This window comes from Globicephala melas, chromosome 8, assembly GCF_963455315.2.
Source record: "Globicephala melas chromosome 8, mGloMel1.2, whole genome shotgun sequence".
In the NCBI taxonomy this organism is placed as follows: domain Eukaryota; kingdom Metazoa; phylum Chordata; class Mammalia; order Artiodactyla; family Delphinidae; genus Globicephala; species Globicephala melas.
Genome location: NC_083321.1, coordinates 44,877,234 through 44,903,627, shown reverse-complemented (window position 1 = coordinate 44,903,627; position 26,394 = coordinate 44,877,234). Strand labels below are relative to the sequence as shown.

Sequence of the window (26,394 nt, the reverse complement as noted above, 5' to 3'; positions counted from 1 at the left end):
AAGAAGGAACCGGGCTGTTAACTGTAAGGGGACATGCTGTCAGACTCCAGCTTGCTTAGGGATGATTGACCACACAGGAGTTCAAAACTGTAGGGGAGGAGGGAGTTCCCTGGTGGCCTAATGGTTAGGATTCCAGGCTTTCACTGCCACGGCCCCGGTTCAATCTCTGGTCAGGGAACTGACATCCGGCGTGCATTGTGCCAAAAAAAATAGAATTCCTGGGGGGGGGGTGGAATTGAACCTCCAGCTGGAGTGGGGAGGCAGGTGGGGCGAAGGCTGTATGCTACAGCACCAGTGGGGGCCACAATGCCCTTCCATGCCCGGAGCACTCATTTTCCAGCCACTACATAGTCCTGATGGACCTATTTCTGCCCCGTTTCCAGACCATATGCTATGATTTCAGTTCACTCAATTAGTAGAAGGCCCGGGGGCACTTTGGTTTGAAAATTGAATGTATTTGCTGAGACTCTGCTAAAGCACTCTCAGAAGCAGAACCCCCTTCTTATCGTCTCCTGGGTGAGATTTTTTGCTTCTGTAGTTCAGGAGACAGTAAAAGGAGACAGATGAATTGGTTATTTGGAGGCTGCCATGCCCATCTTGGATGTGCGTGTGTGCATTGTGGAACAACTACCCAGAGGACGGTGTTAGTAGGGGTTGGGGGGATGAAGCGCAGACCCCTGGGCTTCCAAAAATGCTCAGATAATCCCCATCTGCCAGTGTCAGAGCACCCTTGGAGGTAACCCACAGCTCGGGGCCCAGTGCTCTCCAAAGCGTTCAGGTCTGAATGATTGGAGGGAAGGGCAGATTGGAGGAGAGGAGGAGAAAGGACTCAGGATGTCTGCCCCTGGTGGCAGAAGAATGGAGAAGAGCCTGATGGTGCTGCTGGGGGATGGAGGTGGGGCGGGGGACGGTTGTGTTGGTTGCTACTAGTTGGTGTTCTCACCGACTTGCTCGATGCAAGGTTGCCGCAAACCTTCAACTTGTCAAAAACACAATATTTGCTAAGTGCAATAAAGCGAAGCACAATAAAATGAGGTATGTTTTTTGTATTTATGTTTTAGTGTAAAAATAAATTTAGCAATATTTACTGTATGGATTAAGTCACCCTTACTCGACATTTTTGTCAGGTGTCCATGTCATGTGTCATAGAAGAAGTGTCCTCAGGGAAGAGGGAATTCTACTACATAGGGGAGGGGTGACAGTGGCACCCTCACTGTTCCAGTTACTTTCAAGTGGATCGCAAGGTATTACGAATTACTTGTAGCCCAGGTGGTAGATAGATTATATCATCTAACTAGCATTTAACTAATTCTCACAAAAGGGACAAGTAGCTTGAAACGATTCCTGCAAAGAAATCCATAGATTGAAAATCCAGTTGGCCCTCTGTATCCATGGGTTCTGCATCTGCACATTCAACCAACTGAGGATGGAAAATATATATATTTTTAAATTCCAGAACATTCCAAAAAGCAGAACTTGAATTTGCAGTGTGCCTGGCAACTATTTACATAGTATTTATTTATATATTGTATTAGGTATTATAAGTAATCTAGAGATGATTTAAAGTATACGGGAGGATGTACATAGGTTATATGCAAATACTATGCCATTTTATATGAGGGACTTGAGTATCCATGGATTTTAGTATCTGCAGGGGTCTTGGAAGGGACGCTGTCATATGGATAGCGCAAGCAAAAGCAAACTCAGAAAAATGGTAGAGCTAACAATTTCCTGCTATTCATATGAGATCCATTATGATGATATCTCTGATACGGAAGTCTATCAGAAAAAAGTTCAAATGTATAAAAAAAGACCTCTCAAAATACGGATTTACATCGCTATAGTTAACAACCAGCCTAGGGGGATACTGCACTTTGAGGTATTAGCTAATAATTACATAAATATGCCATCATGATCAGCGAGATATGTACATTCTATACACCCAGAGCATGAAGACAAATCTCGATGATTTTTTTCCACGTCATGCGATACTTAGTCGTGTATTTTTGTGAACTATTATTAAATGTAATAAACATGTTTAGAAATCTCTTTTGAGTAAAATCTCTTTTATTTAATAGTAAAAGGCAAAATGTCAGTCAGTATATTGGAAAAAACCCACTGTTCTATTTGCCATGATTAAAGTGACTGAATTGGTACAGTGAGAAGATGGCAACACGTAAAAATGCATTCTGTTGAAAGACACACAGAAAACGTCGTCGAAGATTTGGAAAAATGGTTTAGAACATATTATGTGTTGTGGAAGTTGGATTATGGTTGGATGCCAGTTGCTAATATGTTTTACTTTAAGTCTTTTCAGTGACGGCATTCATAAAGAAATACTTCTTGTGATCTACTAAAGAAAAGATGTGTTTATAATGTGAATGATATATCTAGTATAACATGCTGTGGTTTTTATGTGTAAGAGTAAATATCAATGCAGTGGCTGCCCAGACTGGAATACAAAACTGGGGCTGGGCAGGGAGGGACTCCATGTGAGTCACACAAGGTATCCCTTCAGGTATAGGTGATATTTTAGCAATGAATGTAACTGTGCTTTAAAATAATCATGTTATGGGGAAAGCACTTTGAAAATTGATGCTGTAACTGTTTCCATTATCATGTGATTTTAATGCCAAAATGAAGTGTGTCAGTTTCAACTATATAGACTGTCATAGCCACTGTCTTCAAAATTAAGAAATATACTTTTTAAACCTATATTACATTCTTTCAAATAAAGAGTTTCTGGAGTTTAAAAAAATCCCATTGTTAAAAATATCTGCAGGAACAACTGATGAAAATGAAACAGCTCATAAAACACTGAGCATCTTAAACTGGTTTTGCCTCCTTAAATAGGTTGTTGAAACAGCCCCAGCTTAAACTGGTTTTGCCTCCCTAAATAGGTTGATTAATCAAACCTTGAGTTATTTTACAGAAACAGCAGTGCAAGATGGGAAGCCATCTCTTCAGGATGACCCCCAACTGAGAATCTTCAGTCTACAGCACTCAAAGAATCAAAAGGTTGCCACTGGAACTCTTAACAAAGCAAAGGGAGTCCTTCAATAAGGAACATCTTCCAGTAGCACGAGTAGTTTATATGTTCTGATTCAAGACTAGCCAGTCAGCTTCCAAGTTTGAAGTTCCCCTAACCTCTTAAATTTCACCCCAACCCTGGATCAAGGAGACAGATTTGAGAACTTTGCCTCCTGTCTCCTTGCTGGTCAACCTCGCAATAAAGCTTCTTCTCCCTCAAAACCAGTGCCATATTATTGGCTCCTATGCACATCAGGCAGTGAACCTTTGCTTGATAACAAAAACATCATTGGGATTGTGGGCTTCATGGACAAAGAAGAGTTTCCTGGGGGAATTTCACATTTGCAAAATTGGTAGATGGGATTTAAGCAGTGAGAATTGTGATTTAATAAGTGTAGTGAAAGAACTTTTTTTTTTTTGATGTGGATCATTTTTAAAGTCTTTATTGAATTTGTTACAATATTGCTTCTGTTTTATGTTTTGGTTTTTTGGCCTGGAGGCATGTGGGATCTTAGCTCCCACACCTGGGATGGAACCCACCCCCCGCATTGGAAGGCGAAGTCTTCACCACTGGGCGGCCAGGGAAGACCCAGAACTTTTTTATTTGGGTGTATTTATCTTTGTGAGGTTTTTGGCTTTGTTTTGCAATTAACAGCCATTAGGACTAAGTATTGACATTAACTGAACTTAAAAGCATACTTTCTAGTCTCATAAAATATTAAACTAAGATTGATTGAAATCATTTTTAATCATGTTGCTCTCAAACAGATTTTTGCTAATAACTTTAAAGTGAAGGGAAAAGGGTATAATGTACCATTCATTAAAATTGAAATAATTTAAGATTATTGTTTCATCTTTACCCAATCCTGTAATGACTTTTAGCATGCCTTGTAATACATAATGTATTTATATAGTTACATGTGCATATAACTTACAAATAAATTGTAAATATCAGGCTAGGACATAGAAGGAATAAAACTTGGTGCACAAATGTGACAATGTGAAAGCAGTTAGCACCATCAGGACACTAATGAATAGTTTCGCTTCCCCCTTGGTGACTAACCGGTGTGAGATATGAAAGGGAGAAGGAGTCGAGGATAGCTCTCAAGAGTGGCTTGGGGGAGTGGGTGGTGGTGCTGTCACCCAGAAGGCTGGAAATGTTATCTAATGAAATTTGGGTCCACTTGACAAACTACTGACACTGGGTTGTGGTGAAGGAAAGTGCAGCATTTGTTGCAAGGCCAAGCAAGGAGTACTGGCGGGTAAAGCTCAAAAGACTCCTCGATGGATTTCAGGGAAGGGTTTTTAAAGACAGGGAGAGGGCAACAGGGTGGGTGATCAGATCCTGGACATTCTTCTGATGGGTGGTGAGATAATTGGGAGTCAACATCATCAACCTTCTGGTTCTAATTGTCTGGGGTCTATGTGCTTGTTGATCAGCATGCAGTTAATGCCTTCCACCTGGTGGAGGTTTCAGTCTCTGCAAAACAGCTCAAGCATATGGCTCAGAATATTATCTGTAGCCCTCGAAGAGGAACTAAAGGTCCTTGACTTTGTTTTATAGCTAAACTATTATTATTTTTGTCTTACTTGACTGTTTTCCTTTGCTTCTGCATTTTCTCACTTCTCTGATTAAATGTGGAACTCAGGAAAGGCCTACGATGCTAAAGTTTTTCTACAAACAAGATGCAGGTGGAGGACAGGGAGGGTGGGAGGAGTCTGTCCCTAGAAGACCTTATAGGGTCTTGCTTGGTTACAGAAACACAGGAACAGGAGTGGGTTCTGGCACGTTCCTGGAAGGAAATTAGGAGTTTGAGTTTGGACACGTTTCCTCCGGTCTAGGAACCTCTAGTGGAGATGTGTCCATTTGGTTGGATATGCCATCTGCAGCTCTGGAGCATTCTGGGCTGGAGACGAGGTTCCAGAGTCATTAGCAGGCAGGAGGTTTTAACATGGGAGTGGGTGAGATCCCCAGATGGGGCAGGCAGCCGAGCAGTGGAACCCCAGAGAACACCACCACAATGAAAAGCCAGGCCCTGGAGGCTGAGAAGCTGCAGTCATTAAGGTGTGTAGAAAATCTGGAGAGAGAGAGGGGTGGTGGTTGCAGGCGCCGACTCCGGAAACTGTACTCCAAGGGGGTTGCAGGAAGGAAGGTGTGCTCAGCAGGTTCAAAGGCTGGGGAGAAGCGACTAGGGGAGGCTATAAAGCACCCACTGGCTTTGGCAACTAGAGGTCAATCCGGACTTAGAGGGGCGGGTGTGTAAGCCAGAGCACAGGGTTGGAGGAGAGAGTGTGTCAGTTCAGCCCCAGGGAGTAAGTCACCTGTTTGGGGGCGCTGACCCCACAATCTCTCCTTGGGACAAGTCCCGGCAGGGGAGGAGGTCTGGGAAGATCCGAACATCGTGAGGAACGCTTTGGGGCCCGGGGGTGACCGCGGAGGCGAGCCGGGCTGGACCTGACCCCCAGCTGCGGCGGGCGCTTTTCCGGCCGAGGGACAGGGCGGAGGCCGCCGCGCCCCGGGCTCTCTCAAGTTTCCTTTCCTGTTGGCCGCGCGGCCCTGCGCTTCAGGTAGCAGCAGCCCGGCCGGGTGGGCGGGCGGCGGACAGGGCAGACCTCCGCGGCAGCGGCTCGGCCCGCGCCCCTCTGCCGCTGGCTCCTCGCCTCTCCTCTGCTCCGCGCCCAGGTAGGTCACCGGCTGGGGCGGCGCGAGACCCCCGGGATTCTCCCCTGCGGAAGCGGCCCTTTTCCTCCCGCCCGGCGGCCCGGGAGCTCCGGGCTGGCGCGGCGCAGCACCGCGCCCCGGGACCGCCGGCCCCTGTCCCTGCCGCGGGGCGCACCGCCGGCTACCGCCCAGCTCCCGCCGTGGGGCGAGGCCCGGCCCGGGCTCCGCGGGTCGGCGGCAGGGCGGGGCAGCCCTTCTGCGGTGCTCGCTGTTCGCCCTGACCCGCGTCGCCACCTGCTCTCCAGACTGCGAGCCGCCCCCTTTGGCCCACTGCATGACCCTGTCCCCTGAAGCCCGTGAGTGCGCGCGACGCTGCGCTACTGACCTTGAACCCACGGCTCGCGGCCCCCGGCGGCCCACAGTGGGGATCGGAGCGCCCCCGGGTCGGAATCTTGGCCCTGGGCTTCCCTGCCCGCTAAGGCGGCGGCTCCAATCCCGGGCTCATCCCCTGCCTGGGCCCTGGACTGTGCTCCTGTCCCAGTTCCTGCGGTGGCCTGGGCTCCAGAGGCCTCAGGTGAGCCCGCCATACCTCAGCTCCCTGGCGACCGACATTGGATTCGAAAGGTTTAGAGAAATCATGGGACCCGGGACTTGCCGCCACTTAAGAGCCCGGACCACTTTCTAGTGCTTGAGGACTGGCCAGATACCGAGGGCTGAGGATTTCCACCTGGAGGCAGGGGGATGGGCAGGATGGCAGAGTGATGGGGTCACTGGAGGCCTTCATCCTTACCTCTTTGGCTCGTTCCTGGCAAGGGAGGTAGGTGTACTGCATCTGGCAGTCTGCTTTGTGCCCTTGAACTTCCTGGTAGCTGCTTTGCCAGTGGAACTGCTTGCCTTGGCTGGCAGAGGCCTCTGGGGTGAGTTTTGAGAGGCCCTGGAGTAGGAGACACTTGCTAACTAGAGTGTCACTTACACTAACTGTTGGGTCCTTGTATGTGGCTGGAAGCTTGGTCATGACAAATTAGCAAAGGAGCTGAGTGAAGACAGCTGGAAGCACTAGGAGGAATTTCAGCATGGTCCCGAGCCCTTGTTGGCTATCCCCCTGGATGTGGTGACCAACATTTGGCCATCTTTAGGGGGGAGTTGGCTGCAGCTGGAACCCTCATGGGAGAAATTCCTCCCCTGGCTGTGAAGCATCAGTGTTGAGTGGTAGTCAAGCCGTAGGGCCAGGCAGACAGAGCCCCTGTTGGCACTCACCTTCTGGAGTGTTAGCAGGTTTGGAGTAGTTAGCCTGACCTGGCTGCAACTCTGGTGGCAGCTCTGAGGGACCGGCTTACTCTGAAGATGCCGGTTCGGGGCTGCACTAAGAATCATGGGACTTACGTGGGTGGTTTGCTGGGAGACTCTGGGACCTCTGAGCCCCACCCTCAGCCCAACCTTGGCTCTTTGGAGAGCCTCAATAAGGCTCTCAGCAAGGTCAGGAAGCTCTTGGAGAGATGAGGCCTGTTTTCCTTGTCCTCATACTAGGTGAATCACTCTTCAAATGGCTTTGAAATCAATCCCTGGTTTTGAAAATATCATGGGCAGATAAAATGTAGCCTTAGGGTTAAGCAGGGAGAAGATCTTCTCTCCCCGAAAGCTACTCATTGGCCTCCCTGGTTCTTCCCCCCAAATATTAATCCTTTATTTCTTCTGTGTGCTGCTGCATATCTAGGACAGGAGATCATGGCTTTGGGCTCTGATCTAGGAGGGGCTAGGGCCCAAGAGGATGGGCTCAAGGCTGGGGTGCTGGCCATGCAAAGTCAGCAAGAAGTATCACTCATAGAGGAGAAGGCTCTTTTTCCTGATAGGGTTTCACATTTGAACATGGTTGCCTTCTCCTTGCACCCAAATAGGGGTTGAGAGAGTACTTGTCACATAATAGTGTTCAGTAAATAATGTTGAGTGAAAGGATTCGGTGTCTACATGAAAGGTCATGTTCATTTTCCCAGCTGGACTTTCTCGTACCTGGTATCAGGATGATAATGAGTCGAGATAATATTTATAAAGCACATATTCTGTGCCAGGTACTATTCTATGCACTTTACACATGCTAACTAATTTAATTGTCATGGCAACCTATGAGGTTGGCACTGTTATTATCCCCATTTTAGAGGGAATACAACTGAGCCAGAGAAATTAGTAACCTGCCCAAGGTCATGCAACTTAGTGGTGGGACAGGAGTCCAACCTGGGTAGTCTGGCTTGAATCCATATTCTTAACCACACACCGAGCTGACTCTTGACACTGGCATAGATAGATGCACCACTTAGCTCATTGACTCATTCATTACGTTATGCGTTCATTCATTCAACAAGTATTTCTTGATACCTGCTATATTCCAGGCATGGGGATACAATAGTGAATGAGGTGGGCGAGGTCTGTCATGGAGGTGATATATAGTGGGCAAAGCCCCTTTGCCCAACGCCTCTCTGAGTCATGCACACCTCAGAAATGAGAAGGAAGATGGGCCCCTATAGGCAACCCCACAGCATCCTTTTGGGGAGGGGAGAGTCGTATCTTTTTGGATGAGTCATAATTTGATTCCAGCCTTTCCTGTTTGTTGGGGTTTTGTAAGGGACACTTAAGTGATAACAGTGAATGCAGTCTGATTTGGCACAATAACTTTATGTCCTTGAACCTAATAAATATTGTAGGTCTTTATCTCATGGCAATGAAAAAAAAAAGTGAATGCAGTCTGGTCTCCTGGGAGGGAGGTGCAGGCCTGGGTCTGGTTATCATAGATTGTCTTTTTTTTTTTTTAAGTCTATTTAAAAAAATTGAGATATAGTTGATGTATAATATTATATGTTACAGGTATGCAATATAGTGATTCATAATTTTTAAAGGTTATACTCCATTTATAGTTATTATAAGTTATTGGCTGTATTCCCTGTGTTGTACCATATGTCCTTGTAGCTTATTTATTTTATACATAATAGTTTGTACCTCTAAATCCCCTACCCCTATCTTGCCCCTCCCACTTCCCTCTCCCTACTGGTATCCACTAGTTTGTCCTATATATCTGTGAGTCTGTTTCCTTTTTGTTATATTCATTCGTATTTTTTAGATTCCACATATAAATAATATACAGTATTTGTCTTTTTCTGACTTATTTCACTTAGCATAATGCTCTCCAAGTCCATCCATGTTGTTGCAAATGGCAAAATTTCATTTTTTCTTATGGCTGAGTAGTATTCCATTGTATATATGTGCCACATCTTCTCTATCCATTCATCTGTTGACGGACACTTGGGTTGCTTCCATATCTTGGCAATTGTAAATAATGCTGCTGTGAACGTTGGGGTGCATGTATCTTTTCAAATTAGTGTTTTCATTTTTTCAGATACATACCCAGGAGTGGAATTGCTGGGTCATATGGTAGTTCTGTGTTTAGCTTTATGAGAAACCGCCATACCGTTTTCCACAGTGGCTGCACAAATTTACATTCCCACCAACAGCGTGTGAGGGTTCCCTTTTCTCCACATCCTCGCCAGCATTTGTTATTTGTGGTGGTCTTTTTGATGACAGCTGTTCTGACAGGTGTGAGGTGATATCTCATTGTGATTTTGTTTGTTTGTTTTTAATTTTTTTATATTTTATTTTTGGCTGTCTTGGGTCTTACTTGCAGTGCGCGGGCTTCTCATTGCGGTGGCTTCTCTGGTTGCGGAGCATGGGCTCTAGGCGCGCGGGCTTCAGTAGTTGTGGCTCGTGGGCTCTAGAGCGCAGGCTCAGTAGTTGTGGCACACGGGCTTAGTTGCTCCGCAGCATGTGGGATCTTCCCGGACCAGGGCTTGATCCCGTGTCCCCTGCATTGGCAAGCGGATTCTTAACCACAGTGCCACCAGGGAAGTCCTGTTTTTTTTTTGGCGGTACGTGGGCCTCTCACTGTTGTGGCCTCTCCCGTTGCGGAGCACAGGCTCTGGACGTGCAGGCTCAGCAGCCATGGCTTACGGGCCCAGCGGCTCCACGGCATGTGGGATCTTCCTGGACCGGGGCACGAACCTGTGTCCCCTGCATCGTCAGGCTGACTCTCAACCACTGCGCCACCAGGGAAGCCCTCTCATTGTGATTTTAACTTGCATTTCTCTGATTAATGATACTGAGCATCTTTTCATGTGCCTGTTGGCCATCTGTATGTCTTCTTTGTAAAAATGTCTATTCAAGTCTTCTGCCCATTTTTTAATCAGGTGGTTTGTGTTTTTGATGTTGAGTTTATAAGCTGTTTATATTGATACTTTGGATATTAGCCCCTTATCGGTTATATCATTAGCAATATTTTCTTCCATTCAGTAGTATCATAGATTGTCTTAACGTTCCTTCAAAAGGGAAAAGGCTTTGCGTTTGGGACCAGTGTTCCTCCATCCAGAGGGACTTCTGGGCCACGGGGAGCAGAGACAGCTTAGGCTCAAGGTGGAATTGTTAGGTCCTGAGCAAAGGTTGCCCTCCCAAAACAGAGCCACAGTTTCCTCCTAAACTGTTCTGGAGGGTCTTGTATCCCTACAGCGGGGCCCTTGGCCATTGTCCCAACCTGTGTCATCTTAGTGGGTCTGCTGCCCATCTCTGTATGGACATGATGGAGTAGATCTCACACTGGTCACTGGGGCCCAGGAAGGCAGCTTTCTCTAGGTTGGAAAATGAAGGCTCAAAGTGGAAGGCATTTTCCAAAGCCTATGCCCAGGATATTAATGGGTGTTTTTCCCTATGGTGGCAGTGGTGGGAGGGTCAAATAAGTGTGTTGGGTTAAAGAAAGTTAAGCAGCTTTCTTGACTGGAGGACTTCTCAGATGTCTAGGACCTACTAGTAGGAATTGCGTGTGAATCCCCATAAAGACTGTGGTATGCAGTCCTGTCTCAGCCTTCTGACATTTTTATGTTGTACACACTACACTTTGGAAAATGCTTGTTTAGACCAAGGGTATCCACGGTCTGGTTAAAGGTGCAGAATAAGATTCCTTGGATGTGCTGGGTCTAAGTCGGTTCTCAGATGCATGGGCTAGGATGCTCCCATGGCAGCCCCGTCCTACCCGCCCCCAACCTCGCCCCCCAAACACACTAGCAGAAGGAATCGTTTGCCTCTCCTCCCTCTGGCAGGATAGTACTAAGGGCTCGGATTTCTTTTCTTTTTTTTTTTTTCCGTTTTAAGGTCATTTAATTATTTAATGAATACACATTACCCTCCCTCTAGGTTGCTTGTAGCCTGCTGGTTGCACTGTTTATGAAACAGCTGTGAGGACGGGGGGTTCATAATCTCTTGGTAGCTAAAGCCCGGCAGCGGCCTGAGGATCGTGTGTCAACCCTGTAATCCTGCTCTGTACGCACAGGAGTTATTATGTGGGCTCAGGAAGGCACAACCTCATGATTGGACGTGAGGAGGTGACTCAGGCCCAGGTCAGGGCTGGAGCCAGCCTCCCGGTAAACAACTGGCCCCATCCTTTCTGGGCGCTTCTCCCCAGGATTTCGACAGCACCACAGAAATAGCCCTTTTGCTCATGGTTATTTCCCAGACCCACGCTGTTGGTCTGAGTCACGGGGAAGCTGTGTGTCTGTTGTGAGCTTCCCCACAGAGGACCATCCTTCTCCTAAACGACGGATGAAGAGTGGAGCTTTGCGACCTGTGATGCTGCTGTGATCCACCCTGACTGCTCTGCGGGTCCCTTGAGGCAGGGAGAGCGGCAGCTGTGGTGGCTGGGTGGCCGCGTCCAGCCGGCGCTCAGGAGGCTCCTCCGAGCTGGAGGCCCACATGGGAGCCGGGAGCGGCAGTAAGAAGGGGAGGCTGGGGCAGGTGGGCTTGGGTGGGTCAGGCGGGAGGCGCCTCTTCCCTGGGTGTGGAGGGGTGGGCAGGCACGTGCGCTCCGGCAGAGCTGGTCAGGCTGCCCTGTCACCTGTGATGTGCAGCTCTTTTCAGGGAAGAAGGGAAGGAATGAGACAGGGCATGCCCGTCTTTTCATCCTTGCCTGCTCCTGCGCTGAGATGTCCCCTCCCCCTGAGTCTCTGTCCTTTCCAGTTCCTGGCCCTTCCCTCTTTTAGAGGGGGTGGGGAGAGGCTCATATTAGCAACTGGCCCGGAGCTCCCCCCGCCAGCCCTGGGGTGCCCTCAGGACTGTTTGGGGGGCCCTCTGAGGAGACCAGGGCAGGCTCTGTGTGTATAGACGACTTCCCTTGGTAAGATGAACCGGGTCCCAGGCCAAGCCCGAGGCGGGGTTCAAAACGGAAGCAGCACGGGTGATGGTATCGCGGTTAGTGCGCGGCTTTCAGGAGGGGTCTGGACGTTAGAGGGAGGCTGTGGCTTATCGTCTGAGGTTTGTCAGGAAGGCTGAATGCACTATTGCATTGGACAGCAGTTGCTTTAGTTTCCTGCTCTGAAGAGGGCTGTGAACCGGGCCAGGACGCTGCATTCCGGACACAGCAGCCATGATAACTAGCATTACCTGGGCCCCGTAGGACTCTTGGAAATTTTCCGCTTCCATTTCATATTCACGGAAGAATTTCCAGCCCAGACTTTTCCTGCTCTTACTGAGGGGTGCTCACCGATATGCAAAGCAGAGACCTCCCACCCCAGCAGCAGACAGAACCGAGCTAGCTGCACTTACACTGACTCAGCTCAGCCTCCCCGGCAGCACGCAGCCCTTGGCCCAAGTGCGTCACCTGGGTGGCATCCTCAGAATCGGCCATGGAGACTCCAGTGCCAGGCTCAGGTCTGTGTCATGGGTTCTAACTGTGGGAGTCTGGCAAGAGCAAGAAACAGCATCATTTGTATAAGGAGGGGATTTAAGAGGCACTGTGCTCCCTTTCTGGAGGGGTCATGGTGCTATGAAAACGTTCCTGTTTGTTGAGATTGGTGTATTCTTAAGCACTGCGCCACCAGGGAAGTCCTCACAAGGTATTTTTTATGTGATTGCACTGTCCTCATAGTTATAATTTTGGTTGCTTAATTTTTTTTTCAAGCGAGTATGCTCTCATTTGGACATTTTAAAGCTATTTATATAAAGAGTGAAGGTAAACATGTTTGTGCTTTTTCCTTCAGATTCTTTTCTTAGAAGCAATTTCTAGAAGTGGGTTTACTCTGTCAGATGCTTGAATGGTTTATGGCATTTGCTGCCTCTTGCCTGGGGCCCTTTGGAGGTCTGCTTCTGAGATGCGATGTGAGGTTTTGGAATGCTGCACTTGCCCGGGGCCTTAGAGTTGAGGGCTGGGGGCCCAGCTTTGTTCTCCCCTAACAGCTCCTCCCGGGTCTTAGCTGTTTGTCTTTCTCTCCATTTCTTTCTTCTGTCACCTTCTCTGGCCTCTGCTCTGATAGTTTCCAGCTTCCCCTTCTCTCTGCTATCAGGATGTGGAAATCTCCACAGTCAGCTGTTCATCTCTGCAGGATAGGCCTTTGCAGTCCTGGTCTCTGCTGCCACGGACCAGCAGTTGCGTGCTGGGCTGCCTCTCACCTCCCAGCTCCCTCCCACTCAAGCCCCTGAGGGTGAAGGAGGCCCAGGAAAGGCCTGGCCCTGGGGGCCGGGTGGGGGGGAAGGAGGAAATTGGTTTTACAGTCTAGGGGCCCACAGGGGTACTGTGCCTGTCCGTTACCAGCCTGCTTGCTTCACTCCTGTCTGTGTCATGAATTAGACCCATGTACCGCAGAGAAGACCAGAGCAGCAAGGCTCCCCAGCACCAGAAACCTCCTGGTACCTAGAACTGAGAGGGCCTTGGAGATCACTTAGTCTAATCCCCTTATCTCACAGGTGAGAACACTGTGAGCCGAGAGAATGACTGCCCCAGGGTTGTTCAGTGAGTCCCTCCTCCCTTGTAATTGCTTCCTCTCCCTGCCAGGCAGCAACTGGGCCCTGTCTCACCTTCGTCCTCCTCTGTCGGGCTGACAAAGCCACGTCTCTCTTCAAAACCCTCCTTAAAGAAACTGGATGGACAGGAAACGCCTCTTCCAGAGCCGCTCCTGGTGAAGGTGGCTTGTGGAGAGGAGGCCGTATTGGTCTGTTCCATAAGTGTGAGGGACAGTGTGGACACTTGTCCTGACCCCCAAATAGACAGAGAGAAGCAGCACAGCGTAGTGGTTTAGAGGACAGATACAGGAGCCAGGTGCCCGCATTCAAATCCCTCAGCAGAGGCTTAGAGAGGAAAGGGACAGGCGAGCCAGAGACTGAGAACAGCTCAGGTCTCTGCCCACTTATGAGAGGTGTGACCCTGGGCAAGTTAGCTCTCTGTGCCTTCCTTCTCTCATCTGTAAAATGGGAATAAACTGAGCTCGTGAATGTACAGGGCTTCGCAGAGTGTACTTACTATGGGCTATGTAAGTGTTGAAAGACAGGCAGAAAGACAGTAAAGAAAGGAGCCAACCAGGCGATTTAGACCAGCTACTGACAGGAGCCCAGTGTGCAGAGGAGGATAAGGGCAAGCTTCTTTGAGGAAGTGAGTGTTCAGTGGGGTTGTGAGAGGTAAAGAGTCTCCCTGTCCCCAAACCTTTATTTTATTTGCTGTCTTGTTAGAAGTTCCAGAGGGTTTGGGAGATGGTGGAATTATGATTTCATTTCAGCAAAAGGCCTCATTTTATGTGGTGAGGAGTGTAGCTGTGGATCTCCTGGGACCTTATGCTAATCATTAACCCCTTAGGTCTTTGGTCTTCCCCTATGTGCAGTGGGAAGCAAGTCTGGACGTTGTAGTACGTGGCACGGCCTCCTCATAGCCTGCAGGAAGGGGCTTCTGAACTCTCCTCTTCCTGCTCTGTCATGGAAACCAAGGCGGGAAGGACGGGGCCGCCCACGCGCTAAGGATTCCCTGGGTTCAGGACAACAGAAGTAGACTTGGTTGGACAGTTCATTCTTTCACTTCTGAACGTTTGCGTTCTCGTGAGATGTAACTGGACCTACGCCCTTCCCATCCAGTCACTTATGGAGCTAGTTTTAAAAATTGGCCTGCAGGGTTTGGTCTGGGGAGTTCCTAAGTAGACAGCTGACCACAAGCACCAGGGCACCTGGCCCTTTTTTCAGTGTCTTCTCCTGCCGCTCACCAGTGACTCAGGTGGTCCAGTAATTCTTATAGGCTCACGCTGGTTCTTTTTCTGCCAGTCGAGATGCCGCGCCAGTTCCCCAAGCTGAACATCTCCGAGGTGGACGAGCAAGTCCGGCTCCTGGCCGAGAAGGTGTTCGCTAAAGTGCTCCGAGAAGAGGACAGCAAAGATGTCCTGTCCCTCTTCACCGTCCCCGAGGACTGCCCCATCGGGCAGAAGGAGGCCAAGGAGAGGGAGCTGCAGAAGGAGCTGGCGGAGCAGAAGTCTGTGGAGACTGCGAAAAGGTTTGTCCCCCTGACTTGGGTGGGGCTGTTCAGACCCAGGCGGGCTGTGGGCGTGTGTCCTGGATGAGACGCTTTGTGTGAACTCGGCTGTCCTGGGAACTGAGTTTATTTCTTAACCAAGACTACTGAACTCACCGCTTATTCACTGAAGTGTGTCTTGGTGCCTTTGTTTGGTTGAAAAGATCAAAAACCACTTTCTCTCCTGATGTTTTAATAACAAATCATGTGCACAAGTACACACCGTTTCCAAATGACATTTCCATTTTCTTTCTGAAAACTCGAGGATTTCTTGGGAAACATGTTTTACTTCTTTTCATTGCTAATTAACAATGTATATGTACTTTGCACTGTTAATTAACTCAGCTCACTATTTGCCAGGTGCTGTGCTGGGCACTGGGGATGCATTAGTGAACAAGATAGGTATAGTCCCTGCTCTGTAGAGCTTACAGTCAGCCTAGACAGTAATTAAGTGACTGGACCACTTAATTGAAAAATGACAAGTTATGATAAGTGCTGTGTTAGTCAGGGTCTAACCAGAAAAGCAGAAACTACTTGAGTAATGGAAATAGGATTTTCATGCAGGGAATTGGTTACAGGGGGTAGAGAACCGAGGAGGCAAGCAGTGGGGAGAGAGGCAGCCCGGAGATTAGACACAGCAGGAAGCAGCCACTACCCCAGGCAGAGAGACAGTGGAGAGAGGTGGTGTTGCTGGAGCCTGGGGTAGAGAAGTTGGAACTGTGGTGGCCTTGTCAGTGGAAAATGTAGCCTGGGGGAGAGGCAACGGCTGCAGAGATGCCTCCCAAGGCAGAGATGGAGGCAGGGATACCTGGCTTTAATCCTTCTGGCATGTTCCAGTTTCCCCCACCGGTTGCCACTGGCCAAACCTAGCCAGCAGCCAGCTGACGCATGGAGAAGGGAGAGTCCTTTTTCAGACTGGGTTCTTAGGGAAGGTCTTTCCTAGGAGGTGACGTTGTAGCTGCTGCAAGGGCATAAAGGAGCTAGCTCTGGGTAGAGCTGGGTGAGAGTCTTACAGGTGGAGCAGCCAGGACAGAGGCCCTCAGGGATCTTCAAGGAGGCCCATGTTGGGCAGAGGTGTGGTTAAGGGGGAAGAGCCATGACCTCCGGCTGGAGGGGTAGGCAGGGCCCAGATCAGAGTGGTCTGTGCTCCCTGGTAAGTATCGGGCTGGCTAAAAAGTTTGTTCAGGTTTGTCTGTGAGATGTTACGGAAAAACCCAAATACACTTTTTATCCAACCCAATAGTTTGGATCTTTGTCCAAGTGCATTGGGAAGCCCTCACCCTTTTAGCTTATCTCACCTGGGAGAGCAGAATTAAAGAATAAAAAGCTTTGAGAACGTGTCTGGCAGGGCCGTAGCTGGGTGCCTGGCTGGCTGGCGTACTGCAGACCCCAACGGCTAACGTCGTAGAACTTGGGCTTTCTCTGCCACCTAGTCCATCATCAGGTCCTTCCTAAGGTACCGCCTTATTTTAAAAGGCAAGTCCTTTCCTTTCTTGGTAGGACAGAATTTCAGTATTTCCTTAACTTTTTTTTGGAAAGTAGTAAAATGTCAAGTACTTGTATGAAGGTAAGAACAGAGGTTCATCATCCAAAAAATAAGTGTTTTCCTTCCTCCGAGGGGCTGTGAAGTGAAGGGGTCGTTGGTGCCATTGGCCAGCTCTGAGTGCCAGCCTTGTGCTGAGTGAGGTGGGGACAGGTCATCCCTGGAGGGTAAAGAAGAGGCTGATGGGGGAGACCCTGGTCCACACTACATTGACTGAACAGAGGGCTAACTTCATGAACTGAATGGTCTGCCGGCGTTCTGTGTCTTAAGAATTGAGCATTTTGGACCCTTAATAATGAGAAGGAGTCCTGGCATTTCGTATTACTAGAAATAGGTTTCTGAGGCCAGTTTCCATTACAGAGCGACACTGGGCCTGACGTCTTCAAAAGAGAGTCTTCTCTTCTTATCGATGCCCAGGCTACTGGCAAAATGGAAGCCTTCTTACTCTAAGTCTAAACGATGCTCCGTGGTTTCCAGAAATTCCTCTACAAGCTCATCTCCAGAAATTTTGCTCCTTCCCTACTTGTTAGGTTGTGATGGTCTTGGTTTGCATCTGTCTGCCCCCCCCCCTTTTTTTTTTTTGCGGTATGCGGGCGTCTTACTGTTGTGGCCTCTCTCGTTGCGGAGCACAGGCTCTGGACGCGCAGGCTCAGCGGCCATGGCTCCCGGGCCCAGCCGCTCCGCGACATGTGGGATCTTCCCGGACCGGGGCACGAACCCGTGTCCCCTGCATCAGCAGGCGGACTCTCAACCACTGCGCCACCAGGGAAGCCCTGTCTGCCCCCTTTTGACTGGAAGCTCCTTGAGGACTTTATCTGGCTCCCACTGGATCCCCAGGATCTAGCCCAGGACTCGGCCTGTGTTGGTGAGCAGTGGATGACGTGTGGCAGAAGAAAGACATCCTGTTTCTCCACTGCCACCACAGATGCTACCTCGGGGTGGCCACGGCTCTCTGGGCCACTGTGTTCTACCACTCCCTGGTACGCTCTGTGACCTTGGGCCCATTAGGAAACCTTTCTGTGCCCCAGTTTTTCATCATCTGTAAAGTAGATATGGTAAAGAGCTACTTTCTTGGGGTGTTGTGAGGAATGAGGGAATTAACGTACACAAAAGGCTTAGGGCAGTGCCTGGATCACAGGAAGCCCCACGGAGACGTTAACTATCTGTCCAGCTTCCTGTGGCAGAGATGGGCAGCAACAGCAGCTACTGCTTCCTGTGGGCTAAGTGCTGCCCTGTGCAGTTTACTTTCATTCTTTAAGCCCCACATGAAGCTTATCAAGTGGATATTCTTATCTCGATTTTGCTGATTAGGACACATTGCCAGTAAGTGACAGGGCAGAGACTCAAATCCACGTCTGTCGAAGGTAGGACCCCACACTTTAACCACGAGGCTGTCCCATCTCCAGTCAGGGCTGGGGTCCTTGCTTCCACGAGAAGACACTGGAATGACACTGGGGGCTACTCCCCAGGGTATAATTGCCAGCTTCTGAATGAAATGGAGGGAAAAGCTGGACCGTAGTTCCCTGCTGCCCGCTGGCTTCTTTTCTGCCAGAGGACAGCTTGGTCCCTAGACTGCCTGTCAGATGTCCCAGCATCCTCTGGAGCTGTGCACCCCCAGCTTTATCTCTCAGCCTCGCTGTTCAGTAGAGGCACCGTTATGCAAATACTCAGATGTGAATCTTCCGGAGGAGGAACCCTCTCTGCAGCTTCCTCTTTGTCTCTGGCTGCTCCCTGACATTCTGGAGCCTAAATGCTCATGTGGAGCCTTCCCGCCAGAGCCAGGCGCTGTGCCGGGCTTTGAGGATGGAGGGCGCTACATACAAGAATCAGAGGGCGACCCCTGCCCAGTAGCCAGCGAGGAGCCTGGGCCTCAGTCTAGGCCCACATGGAGATGAATTCTGCCAACCACCTGCATGAGCTTGGAAGTGGATTCTTTCCCAGGGTCTCCAGCTAAGAGCCCAGTGTGGCCAGCCTGGGTTTGGCCTTTCAATACCCCGGACGTAGAGCCCAGCCGAGCCCACGCCGACGTTTCACCTACAGAGCTGCGAGCCAGCAAGTGGGCCCTCTCCTTGGGCTCCATTTAGCTTTTCCGGTTTTCTTAGAGACGAGCTTTAGTGGTTAGCTCTGGTTATTCCAAGCCCTGGCCCATGGCGTGTGGGCCCTAAGAAGCTGCCCCATCTGTTGTTAAACCTGTCCCTTATCCCTGTGGAGTCCGAGCTCCCAGCCCATGTTCACGTGTGACAGTCTGGGGCTCACCTGAAGACCAAGGTTGGAGCCGTAATGGATGGGTTCTGGCTTCCTCCCTGGGGCAGAGGAATATGGACGTTCCTTGCACAAGTCTGGTGGGCTTTGGCTCAGACAGCTTTCTGATTGTGTTTTTTTTTTTTTTTTAAAACTTTCTTACCTGTTCCTCACCTTAGATGTCACCTTGCTTTTCCTTAGCAGGACTGGTCATCAGGCGGCATTGGCTGAGGCCTGCAGGGGTATAGTTGGCATAGAGATAAAAACAGTGACCTGGCAGACGTGTGGGTGACACAGAAGCCAGAGTCTCCCAGGGTCTGGCTGACTCTGTCAGAACAGGAGAGGGAGCCCAAAGTAACGGCTCTTCCTCTAGGTGCGAACATCCAAAAGATGCCAAAGTGGGAACCTCATTGCTCAAGGTGAGTCTGCCTCTGAGGAATGATTGACAGACATGAGTTGGTATCTTCCTTGGAATGGGATGCTTGACTCAGCTCCGTGTGATGGATGGATGGTGGGCTGGGGAAAGCCTAGGCTGGAGGTTTCTGGAGTCCAGCCTGGGTTTCCTGAACAACTCAGTGCATCTGTTATGTAGGGTTGGGGTCAGGGCAAAGACAGACTTCTGAAAAAGGGCCGCCCGCCTCCACTTTCCAGGTCTAAACAGTCTTGTCCCCTAAGAGGGGATAACACATGTGGGCAGATAAGGACCAGAGAGCCATGGCAAGCAGTGGGTGTATAGACAGGGCGGGAAAGACTGGTGGTTCCTGAAAAATCAGCCGTGGGTCTGTGAGAAGAGACCCGGCCAAGAGCCAGGAGGAAGACAGCTGCCTCTGGGTGAGTCATAAGGTCGGTTTGGAGATCAGCTGATTTCTCCACACCCTGTAGGTGTCGCTGGGGCCTGGAGAAAAGGAGGGGTTCTAGGGGCTCTGGTGGGTCACGGTTGTCACTGAGTCCTTCGCTGGTGGCTGTAGGCCCTGGTTGTGCTGGGATAGTACCCAGGAGGCTGCTGGGCCCTGTGACACAGGAGGGCAAGTAGTCAGCTGGTTGCTGGCGTTGGACATCACTGGGTGGCAGTGCTGGGGAGAGACGTGGGAGAGGGGAGTGCTGATGGCCTCACCTCCCTGCTGCTTAACTCTATGCCTGGAGATCCTAGGACTTGGGGTGGTGTCATTTGAAACATTACTGATTAGTTAATGAGGAAGGTGAGGGTTCACAAATCAGCATTGCAAATAAGCACGAGCTTGTGGCGTTTTAAACCAACCTTGTGCTTACTTCCCCAAGAGTTTGTGAGATCGTCTTTTGGTCCCGAGGTGACAGGTCCAGAGAGACCTGAAATTGATGCTGATCAGTCCCTTTCCCATAACAAAGCTACAGACCTGTGCCTGCCCCAGCAGCGGCCAGGAGGGCACATGCCAGGCTAGAGGAGGGAGCAGCTGGGGTGACAGGGTACCAGGGAGGTGGGAAGCTAAGGGCCAGCTGCACCTTGCCGTGACTTCGTATAAGCCATTTCCCATCTCTGGTCCCCTGACTCTTCCTTTATGAAAACAGGAGGTGGGACTGCTTGACTGTCACAATCTCTTCTGGCTCCAATGCCCCAAATTGTTAACTTTGTGAAGTGCACTGTGATTGAGACTGTTCATATGCTGGGACCCAGAGTCTGGCTTATCTGAAGACAGCATGGTGGTTGATTCGACATCGTGCTCACCTCACTTGCCCTTGGTGTTAGACCCCTGCAGGGTGGTCTGCCCTCTGTCTCCTGAGACATTTGCCTACTTGCATGTTCCACGCGCCCTGCAAACGCAGGCCACAGCAGTTCTTAGTGGCCGCAGGGAGGGGTGTCTGGGATATTGCATGCAGAGAGACGAGTGTGAGAGGACGGCACGAACGATTAGAAACTTCTTCACGGTAGGACCAGCACCGCTGATTAATCAGAGCCAAATTCTCCTGCCATGTCCATAACAGAGACTCTTCATCACTCGCCCCAGTTCGCTGCTTTCTTTCACTTTTCCTTGTCCTCGACTTTTAGAAAGAAAAGTTTTAAGATGATTCGGTCCCAGTCCCTGTCTCTGCAAATGCCGACGCAGCAAGATTGGAAGGGCCCCCCGACAGCCTGCCCAGCCGTGTCTGCAGCAGCTCCTGTGCTCCCCGGAGCCCCTCCCCAGCCCGCACCTGCGCCCTATGCCATGCCTGAGTACCAGCGGGTCACCATCAGCGGAGACTACTGTGCTGGGGTAAGGCGTCTCTGCGGGGGCTCTGTGAGTGTTGTATACGCCTTGTGCCAAAGCTGGGGTCCCGTGGGGTCACGTCCAGCCTGAAGCCTGGCCTGGTCTGTGGGTGTCTGGGAGGTGGCAGGCAGGAGGCACAGGAGCCTGGAGAGAAGGAGGGTTCTAGGCGACGTAGCGGGTGTGTGTCTAGGGCGCTGCTCTCCCTGTGAGGAGGGCCTAGGGCTGCAGGTTGGTACACCGTGTGGCCCGTAGGTTCCATATGTGCTGTGGGCCCAGAAACACTGCCCTCTGTCCCTGTAGCCCATTGGGGACGGTTCCAGCTTGGGCTCTTTAGTGTTCCCAGATGTTGAATGGATTAAGTCCTGGTGTTGATTGGTTTGTGCGAAATCAGTTATTGCTGAATCAGCTCCTCCTCTGTGCTTGGACTCATGTCCTTAAATACAGGCTAGACCAGCCAGGCAGGACGAGCAGGTCTCGACAAGAAAGTAAACAAGCTTGGTTTGCACCAAGTCGGTTAGCTCAGTCACTGAAAATGTGCTCCTTTCACCTGGTTGGATGATGCCTTTTTATTGCTTGTTTCTTGAAGAGAAGTATCACTTAGTGCCAGGTTTGGTTCCGTCTCCCTGGCCCTCAACCTACTACCCTCAGTTGGCCTTGTTATTCTGTCTCTCTTCTTTTTTAACAGTAGTTTTAGAATATATAGTGTATCTGAGAAAGCAAAGTGACTTATTACTCTTCTATACGTTTTCTTCTAGCTTAAAAAAATTTATTTTTTGAGCAATAGAAAATCCTTGCACATGGCTTAAAATTTAAAAGGTACAAAAATTATATCAGTCCTCTAGCCACCCGATTCCCCTCCTCAGAGGCAATCCTTGGTTTTGGTTTCTGGTGTGTTCTCACATAGATGGCCTGTGTACCTACAGTTTACTATGCCCGTGTAGTTGATTTATTTATTTTTACACAAATGGTGGTTACTATACATTATACTGAGCCTGGGTTTTTCATGTAACAGTACATCTTGGAGATAATGCCATATCAATACATCAAGAACTTCCTTGTTATTTCTTTTTTACAAGTGCATAGTATTCCACTGTGTGGATGAACCATACTTTATTTAAATTCCTTTCTATGCATGGGAATTTTGGTTGTATTGGAAACAACACAGGCCTTGCCTGGAGATACAGTATCCTGACCAGGAGTCCGTGGTGTCCACCCAGCCTCTGGCATGTGGGCAGAACAGTGGAAGGGGAGACTAGAGGTGGGCTGACAGCCAGCTGAACGGGGGGGAGGACGTTGGCCTGGTGCATTAACTAGCTCCTTTCAGTCAGTCTCCTGCTTGGCACATTGTAGGGCATTGAGCCCCTGAACTGGTGAGTGGTCCCCAGAGAGCCACCAGTCTATGAGAGGCAGGCTGACCTTGCAGGTCGCCTTGGCCCCCAGTGGGTCAGCCGCCAGGCATGAGGCCTGCAGTGCTTACAGGTTGGCTGGTCTGCTGGGACTCTGAGCACGTCTCTGATACCTCCAGCCGTGGCCTGAGCCCCTTGCCCTGCTGAGTCCCTCAGTCCTGCAGACAGTATTTGGCTTTATTGTTGGCAGGGACATATTTGTGTCTACGGTGTTGTCCGCTCACCTATTCCTGTTGCTCTTCTAAGCCATCAGAAAGTGTAAAATGGAATTAACACCCCCTCATGGGGACACCTGGAGTCAGGAAAGGAGAAGCTCCTTCCTTAACAAGAAGCAAGGAAAAAAAAAAAGTGTAAAAACGTGCATGGGAAGGATGTATACCAACTTCCTTCCTCTGAGGATGGAGTGGGTGGAGGAGGGCAGAGTTTTAGCTGTTATCTGAGATGATTTATTTATGTAAACATATAAGACATCTGAAACAACAATAAAAAATATTAAAATTGTTAGCTCTGGAAGGTAGATACATGGGCGTCTGTCATATTATCTTCAGTGCTTGTCTGTATGTTTACAACATTTCAAAGCTCAAAATGATTTTTTTTTACTAAAGCAGAGGGGTCACGGTCCAGGCCCCAGCCTTCCGGCTCTGTGCTCCCTCTTGTACCTCCCTCTGCTGCATCTCATATCCTCTCTTATGAATGACTGTCTCCCCCAGCACGTTCAGATTTCTTCCACACCTGTCCTTCCCAAGAGACAAAGATTAACGAGCCCTCTGGAAGGTGGGAATTTATCTCATTTGTCTCTGAGCGTGAGGCAGCTCTGGGAAAGCAGAGCATACTTGGGCTTTGGGACTCGGTCAGATCAGGGTCTGAAGTTTGACTTCGTGACTTCCTGTGACTTATCCTCTCTGGGTCTCTGTTTCCCCAGTTGTAAAATGGGTTGCAGTGAGGACCGAAATGAAATCTACGGAAAGGGTCTGTCCCATAACACACAAGTGCTTGTTGACGGGGTGAACGGGGGTGATTACCAGATGAATCAGAAGCCTGGGGTTGGCAGAGCAGCAGACTGAGCACAGAAGTTTTTATCTTTACCTCCGAAGAAACCATGTATTTTCTCAACTGAAAATGATGGTGCTAACCCTGATCGGGGATACGGTCCAGGCTGTGTCTCTTCTTGGGCCGGGGGCAGCAGCAGCTGGCTTGTGGTTTAATCAGCCGCACTGAGGCTGGCCTGCAGTGTGCAGGCTGGGGTACCTGACTCTCTCCAACAGCCCCAAATCTCCTCCTGTGTTAGGGGACCCCCAAGACCCCTGCTGGGTTCAGTGATTTGCCAGGAGGACTCCTAGGACTCAGCGCAGAGCTGTGCTTAGGACTAGGATTTAGTACCGGGAAAGGCTGCAGAGCAAAGTCAGCAAAGGGAAGAGGTACGTGGGGCAGAGTCTGGAAGAGGCCAGCAGCAAGCTTCCCAGCAGCCCCACCCAGTGGAGTCCCCAGAACGCACTTAATCCATTCAGCATTGAATTGTGACAGCACGTGTGAAGTGTCGTCTACCACGGAGGCTCCTTAGAGACTCAGCAGCCACGGTTTTCACTGGGGCTGTGGCCACACATCTGCAGAGCACATCCCTCGGGTCCAGACTCCCAGAAGGAACTTGGGTGTCCGGCATTAACCATGGTATTTGTACAAACCGTTCAAGCACAGGGAACCACTGGGCCCACAGTGGTGGGAATGCTCCCCAAACCCAAGTTGCCTGCTGCTCGTCAAGGGCTAACCTTGCGGCAGGTCTTGCTAGGTCAGTGGTCTCAGGCCTGCTGTGTGAACCCTTTTCTGCAGATCACCGTGGAGGACTATGAACAGGCCGCCAAGAGCCTGGCCAAGGCCCTGGTGATCCGGGAGAAGTACGCCCGGCTCGCCTACCACCGCTTCCCACGCACCACGGCCCAGTACCTGGGTCACTGGCGGGCAGACGCTGCACCTCTGGAAGAGGGCCTCCCAGGTACGGCGCTGTGGCTGCAGGTGGGCTTTCAAGCAGGGCATGGCCCGAGGGTTGGTCAGGAGGTTTTACTGGTTGGATGTATCTCCCCCAGATGGTGTTTTAAGGGCAGAGCCCTGGTGTTGGCTTCTCCTACACTGATTTTTTTTGCTGGTTTCCCCGAGGATTGATTCCACGTGCACTGTGTGCCTTGCCCTTGGTTGAGCTGTACAAGTTGAGAGAGACAAGGCAGGGGAGGGGGTGAAAGACAGTCCCTGATCTTGGGGGTCCTCCAGGGAGACAGGCAGCCTCATGCTGGATATTTAAACACAATCAGACAGTAAATGCCAAATTGGTGGTGAGGTGGGTGGCGTGTGGGTAAGTAGAGAGGGTGTGTTCCCAGGGCAGGGAAGTTGGCTCTGGAATCCAACACACCTGCATTCCGATCTAAGCTCCACCACTGTCTTGGGCAAGGAAGGTATTTCTCCAAACCTCAGTTTCTCAATCTGTAAAATGGGAATACTAATATCTATCCCTTGGGCCAGTTGTGAGGATGAAACGAGAGAATGCACGTGAAGTGGTTAGTGCAGTTCTGGCATCTGGGGAGTGATTGGTAAATAGGAGTTACGTTGATGCTGTGGAGTTTGGGGAAGGAGGGATCAGAGAAGGCAGGATGGTTTCTGGTGGAGTCTGTTTGGCCTGTGAAAGACCCAGGAGCAGCAGAGGCTGTAAGTTAACTAATATGAATGAAGACAACAGGAAACCTCGATCTTGAAAGCTGGTGGTGGGGTATCGGATGAGGGCCTGGTGGCCTGTGCCGGCACCCAGGACCCTGGCTGCCCCCTCGGGGGGAGTTGGTGCCAAGATGTCTCCTGTCTCTTGCTTTCCTTGAAGCTCTGAGACCTCGACTTTGGGCATCTGTTACTACCTGGGGCCCTGGGTAAGTCTCAGCCCTCCCAAACCCGTTTCCCTGTCTGTCTGAGGGAAGTTGATCCCACCCGCTCCAGTGTTGGCAAGGGCAGGCAGGACTGACTGTCGAAGGTGTACTTTATACAGAACAGAGTCCCCGGGGGCCCGGGTATGAGTGTGGTGATGTGGAGGCAGTGGTCCCCCCAGGCCTTTGGACTGCGTGTGTCTCACAGGCACTGGCACACATCAGGGACTCCTGAGCTGGCCTGTGGCCGTGCCTGAAGTGTGTGTGGGGGGCATCAGTTCCCTGCCCCCCTGCTGCTTCAGCCCCTGTGATGCCTCACATCTGCTCTAGGGCAGTCTGTTCCGAGCACTGATGGGGGTCGCCCAGGCAGCTACTCCGCCTTCATTCCTTCCATTGATGAAGATTCCAGGGTTTCCTCCTGCCTGGGGTGGCAGCCAGGCAGCTGGACCCTGTGCGGGGTTGGCTGATGTGCAGAGCTGAAGCCCCCAGTTCTACTGCTGCTCAGGATAACCTGTTCCTTGGCCAGAACAGAGCTTATCGAGAGCCAGGAAAACCCACTATGAGAGTAATGAGAATAATGCCTTACGATGTATTACTGTTTACAAAGCATTTTCCTCTACCTGCTAGTGCAGCCCTCACAACAGCCCATTAAGGCAGGGTGTCATCCTCAGGTGAGCAGACAGGTTCAGGAGGTAACGTTGTTTGCTCCAAGTCGTAGCTGGGAAATAGCCAAGAGGCATTTTCTGGCGCCTGTGGGCTAACAGCCCGCAGCCGTAGGGACAGACAGCTCTGTCTCGGGGGGGGGGGGGGGGGACGCGTTCCCTATTCTGTGCTTATTTGTGGAGGGGATGGCTTCTAGCCCCTTAGCCTCCCTGGGCTCAGGAAGATGTGGAAGGGCAGGGACAGTTATTCCCACCGGGCAGTGCCAGCTTCTGTCTGTTCTCTTATTAGGAGGAGACACAGCTGCCCTTTTTCATAAGCCTCGTGTCCCTGAAGTTCCCAGGAGGCTGAAGCTCGTTTCAGTTAAAGCAGTGAAGGGCC

The 26,394-nt window shown here is 50.4% G+C and overlaps 1 protein-coding gene across 3 annotated transcripts in view; it reads left to right on the top strand.

Moving 5' to 3' along the window:
• Positions 1-4,955: 4,955 nt before the first annotated feature.
• AMPD3 (adenosine monophosphate deaminase 3) overlaps positions 4,956-26,394 on the top strand; it is a 42,746-nt gene continuing 21,307 nt past the window's right edge. Inside the window, exons 1-4 of one of the 3 annotated variants that reach the window (XM_060303510.1) lie at positions 4,956-5,095; positions 14,798-15,023; positions 20,849-21,053; positions 24,281-24,443. In XM_060303510.1, coding sequence (XP_060159493.1) covers positions 14,803-15,023; positions 20,849-21,053; positions 24,281-24,443 — 589 coding nt within the window. In that variant the 5' untranslated portion in view covers positions 4,956-5,095; positions 14,798-14,802. Of the gene's footprint in view, positions 5,096-5,177; positions 5,714-6,139; positions 6,267-14,797; positions 15,024-20,848; positions 21,054-24,280; positions 24,444-26,394 lie in introns of those variants that run through there. The other 2 variants (XM_030831367.2, XM_030831368.2) reach the window with 2 other exon arrangements.